The sequence below is a fragment of the Montipora capricornis genome, chromosome 10 (assembly GCF_036669925.1).
Source record: "Montipora capricornis isolate CH-2021 chromosome 10, ASM3666992v2, whole genome shotgun sequence".
Classification (NCBI taxonomy): Eukaryota; Metazoa; Cnidaria; class Anthozoa; order Scleractinia; family Acroporidae; genus Montipora; species Montipora capricornis.
The window spans coordinates 2,383,001-2,385,500 of NC_090892.1; the positions used below are offsets into that span (position 1 = coordinate 2,383,001).

A 2,500-nucleotide genomic window follows, 5' to 3' on the forward strand; every position below is an offset into this window, starting at 1 on the left:
AAAAGCAGCTTTTCGATGTTTTGATAAGTAGAATCAGTCATATTTGTAAGCGCAAAATCGCATAAATAAATACAATTGCACCGGAGAGAAAACACTTGGTATAAGCAAGTCGAGCACGGCTGCAACATATCCTTCCTTATACGTGACACCAAAATGGTCACACCGCGTGGGATCGAGGTCCTTAAAACAAATTGAGTCCAGTAGTCAGCCACACAAAGGTGGCGGCCAAACCCTGAAATCGTGCAGCATCCTGCTGTAACCAAAGAGCTTTCCAAAATTCGTTGAGCGGCACCGTTTGATTGCGTCCCTCTTCGTTTGAAAACTGCAATAACTCAAGGCAAGAGCTCATTAAGGGGAGCCTTACCAAACTTGACCTTAGGAGTCAACGCTTTCCCGAGTAGTTTTTTTTTACAGAACGCCTCCCTTGGGAGATTCAGCACGCCCACCGTTGTAAAAGCCAATCAAAACAAAGCTATCTCAATGTCAAGAGAAATATGATACTTTCCCCTGTAAAGACCTGTTCCTAATAATTTTACTCGAGAAAGGGTTGACTCAAGGAATTAGTGGAGATAGAGGATCCCCTTTGATGAGCTCATATTCCCGTTATGAATGAATTAACGAAATGAACCATACACTGAACTGCGGATGCGATATAGCATCGAACCGGTATCGCGAGGTCAAGGGTTCAAACCCGTTGAAGTTCTCAATTTTTCAGGCTTCTCTGCGCAATTGCTAAAATTGCGTTCATAACTGCGAAGATCAAAGCTTCACTTGACAAAGGCAACTTATTAGATAGAATTGTATTTGGCCTCTGTTCGACTGTCTCTTATCAGGTGACCAGTTGTTTGGTATTCAGTTTGATGTTCTATCTTTTATGGATATTCTAGAATATGGGCATGAATTTGACTTCCTGTTCATCCAGTTTTACAACAATTACTGCTACCCAGGAGGACAGTACTTTCTATCCGTGATGGACACATGGTTGAACTGGGCACGAAGTATTCCGAATGGGCCTCTCATTGTTCTTGGTTTGCCTGCTGGACCAAAAGCTGCTGGCAAGCCGCATTATTATTTTCCACCAGATAAACTTGCCTCGGTATATAAGGTAACAATGAAAGAAACAAGTGTCAAAGTGTTCGCAATTCCCGAACCAAAAGATTCACCAACAGATTGAATCGTTTGACTCACTCGAGATTGAGAGAAAATTACGTGACGTGTGAGTCGCGACTAATATTTTCCAACCTTGGTAGCCGGGTATTAGGAATCTGTGCAGAGCCAAATCGTAAAACGCAAAGCGATCGCAACCTATAACCTTGAGTGGCTTTGGGTTATGAATACGTTGTTATTTATGAAGTAAAGTTGCCTAAAAATAAATTCACTTATCTTTGTCGATTTTATCACTGATTTGAACAAAACCGAAGCTTTCAATTCTGTATTTTTCTATCAATGTTAGCAAATCCGCGACAAGCCTGGAGTTGGTGGAATGATGTTTTGGGACTGCTCTTGGGTACAAAACAATATTATTAATGGCGAAGATTATGGTGCACATGCGTTTAAGCAGCTGCGTAACATCACCAATCCACCGTCTGTCACTACAAAAAGCCCGAGTACGCATGCTCCTCCACCCACGACGCAGCCTCCATCAGCACCGTGGACTAAAACTTCACAAATAGCAACGAGGCCAATGAGCACTTCGGCAACAGCAACATCTCTGCCTGTCACGACCTGTAAGTTTTACCACCATGCGAGTTTTAAACAAGATTTTGCATAAGAAACAGATTAGAGGGGTTCCCACAAATTTTTTTATTTGAATCCCAAACTGAGATTAAATCCTAACCCTGACTTTCGAAAGTCAGGGTTAGTTAGCAGACTGTAAACCTGTACTGATTTATAGATTCCACTTACCCTGGACTACCATAAAAGTAAGATATAAGCAAGAACACGACCATGCAGCAAGAAAAATGGAGAGATTCCAAATTTGCCGGATGTATTTCAATGCATCATTTTTTAGAACAGAATGGAGAACTAACTATTTGCTGTTTTTATTTAATCATTTAGCACCGGGGAGCTGTAGCAAAGCTAGTGGTTATTTCCCTGATCCATCAGACTGCGCAAAGTTCATTATTTGCGCCGGAAAAAAGACTTTCTATCAAAACTGTCCACCAGGATTGCTTTTCAACAAGAACAAGAGGTTTTGTGATTGGCCCCATAACGTAAAATGCTGATAACCATAAAAAAGTAAGAAATAAAGGAGGAAGTTAATAAAGTTTGTTTTAATCGTGACTGATTTCAAAAAGTTGTTTTTAACTTTTTTATTCTTAAGATAAAAAAAAGGTTATAAAATGGAGATTTGTGTAGGAAATCGCAGGTACTCGAGTACAATTCTCGAACATACGAGTGATGTTTTGACAGTTTTCAAATTTGACGACACTTTGCCAGCAGAGCCTTTCTTAACTCGACGAGAAAGGACTCTGCAGAAATCGTTTTAAGTCTTTATTGA

The 2,500-nt window shown here is 40.4% G+C and overlaps 1 protein-coding gene across 1 annotated transcript in view; it reads left to right on the forward strand.

Moving 5' to 3' along the window:
- LOC138021598 (uncharacterized) overlaps positions 1–2,272 on the forward strand; it is an 11,582-nt gene extending 9,310 nt beyond the window's left edge. The window contains 3 exon segments of the mRNA XM_068868504.1: positions 888–1,105; positions 1,454–1,727; positions 2,059–2,272. Of these exon segments, the coding sequence (XP_068724605.1) occupies positions 888–1,105; positions 1,454–1,727; positions 2,059–2,225 (659 nt within the window). The 3' untranslated portion in view covers positions 2,226–2,272.
- Positions 2,273–2,500: the final 228 nt, after the last annotated feature.